Raw genomic sequence first — 2,307 nt, forward strand, 5'->3', positions numbered from 1 at the left:
AATTGTTTTTCCCTTTTCAGGCTAATGGAGGCTGGCAGGACGCAACTACTCCATCTTCTGTGACTTCCCCTACAGAAGGGCCGGGAAGTGTGCACTCTGATACCTCTAACTAATCTCCTAGCAACACTTTTTCCCTGAGCTGAGATGCCTTGATCAGTGCATTCAGAGTCGCAGGAGAAAAAGGAAAGAATTTTTTTGTAGCCAACCACCTACAGCTTTACTGTAAAACCTTGTCTTACTAGAAAACTTGGTAAATCTGTTTTTTAAAGGTATCATAATCATTTGTATTTATACTTAAAACACACAATGTTAAAAAGCACTTTATCCAATCGGGCCAAGATTTAGCATTGTTTATAGCCCTGTAACTATTTTATCATAATTTATTATCGGCGATTTTAACAGTGTCGGTCTAACAGTTGCCAATTACTTGGCCTTAAGGGTAAAAGTACAGTACAAGCTTAACCTCAATAGCAAGAGCAGGCACAAAGGAACACCTCACCTGAATCTTAACTGCGTGCATATTTTCGTGGAAGGTCAGAATGGGTTACAGACTCAGATTGTGTTTAACCTTTTCATCTCTCTTATAGAGTTGGAATAAAGAGATCTGTTTGGTTCTTTCGGTTAACAACGGTTGTGTTTAAGAATCCTTATTCGTCACATTTTTGTTGTGATCTGTTGCTTTATAAGTTAGGTTGGATACCAGGAGCATCTTTCCTTGCTAACCGCCAGGACCCCCTGCCTGCTCTCTGTATTTCAGCAATGGACTCAGAGTGTTCTTAAGAGGTGAAGATATTGCTGCTTCTTTCAGTGAGCCACCAGCTGGGTTTTACAGTACGAGTAGGTGCTGCGCGGCTGCCGAGATTGGTTACTTCTTCTGGGCAGCCAAACAAACAAACAAACAACAAGGAAAAGCAAAGGAAAAAGCACCATTATATGGATTGTTGTACATAGTGTAGCAAAAGAGTATTTATACATCTCACCAATCAAAACACAGCTTTATTACCTCATGCGAACTCATACGAACCAATAGACTTTCAACATGTTCTGTAGCTTAGAGTGCTCACTTACTACCTCTGAACGATACTCACGCTGTAGTTTGTCTCTTTCTTATCCTTTTGCATCTTGTAATTAACTCTTTCTTTCCCTCATAAATTGTAATGTACACTGTAATCTTTTAAAAGAATCAGGGTTGCGTTTGCAACTTTTAAAAGAGCTGAAGTGGAAACATTGGGTCTTAGGTTTAACAGAACAGTGAAACTGTTGTAAATACTGAGAAACATTTTGAATGTTCTTCATCTTGTTACTAATCCACGCAAAAAATGCAACTAATTGTAATGCATACAGACTTCAGTATCAGTACTGTATATTCACCCTGTGTAACAGGGGGCCCTTTCTTTCTCTCTTTTGTATTGTATGCGATTCTGAAACTGATTGAGTCATGAAAATAATTTGTGGCAGTGATTCTAATGTATTAAAACGTTTCGTGTTACTTTCTAACTGGATTACACCCTGAATTGAGAAGTCTTCCTCGTGGTAGTTATATGTAGTTTCGAACATGAATAAACTTTTTGCTTTCATGATCAAATATCGACGTAATTTCTTCCAGCTCAGTTTCAGTCAGACCTGAGCGCAGTGAGCTGCAGAGGTGCGGCTGCTGTTGCAGTTCAGCTCTTGGCTCAAGGCGGGCAGCCGTGTGGGCAGAGCAGCACTCAGGTGGAGCACGGTGGCACTGAACAGCACTGGGGCTCCGAGCCCCGACCTGCACCTGTGTGCTGTGCTGTGTGGGAGCGGAGAGCCCAGAGGGGGCTGCGGAGAGGGGCAGTCCTGGAGATGCGCTGACAGATCACCATCACATTCACTCTTAATTACCGCTTCATTTCACATTGACTTTGAAACTACAACCCCAGCTAGCAACTGTAATCTGATTATAAAAATATTTTTCTTTATTAAGAAAAAAAAAACTAAAACTTTTTTGGAAGGGTATATATATATAAATGCTAATTTTAAGTCTTTTTAATAACATAAAGGTCAATAACAGGTAATGGCCTATTTACCATATCTCAAGGAAATTGACTCACAGGAAATCAAATTAACGTTAATCACTTGCAGCAAATGGTCTCTGATAGATAGAACTCCTTACTCCTTTGGTAGCAGTGGCAGGAGGGCTGCCCGGCCCCACTGCGCTCATCGTGCTTCCTCCCCAGCAGCTGCTGCAGCCTTTAGGTGTTGTTTTGGTGGCAAAATGATTGTTTGAATGATTCAGTTGGCTTGTGAGCCAGCTTTTCTTATCAGCAGTTCCTGGAATGG

General features: G+C 41.0%; 1 protein-coding gene across 3 annotated transcripts in view; it reads left to right on the forward strand.

Annotated features, from left to right (window-relative positions):
• The window catches only part of PBX3 (PBX homeobox 3), a 97,504-nt gene extending 95,921 nt beyond the window's left edge, over positions 1-1,583 (forward strand). For all 3 annotated transcript variants that reach the window (XM_072352379.1, XM_072352378.1, XM_072352380.1), the window contains one exon: positions 21-1,583. In XM_072352379.1, the coding sequence (XP_072208480.1) occupies positions 21-113 (93 nt within the window). In that variant the 3' untranslated portion in view covers positions 114-1,583. The remainder of the gene's footprint in view (positions 1-20) is intronic.
• Positions 1,584-2,307: the final 724 nt, after the last annotated feature.

Source organism: Excalfactoria chinensis, chromosome 18 (assembly GCF_039878825.1).
Source record: "Excalfactoria chinensis isolate bCotChi1 chromosome 18, bCotChi1.hap2, whole genome shotgun sequence".
Lineage (NCBI taxonomy): Eukaryota > Metazoa > Chordata > Aves > Galliformes > Phasianidae > Excalfactoria > Excalfactoria chinensis.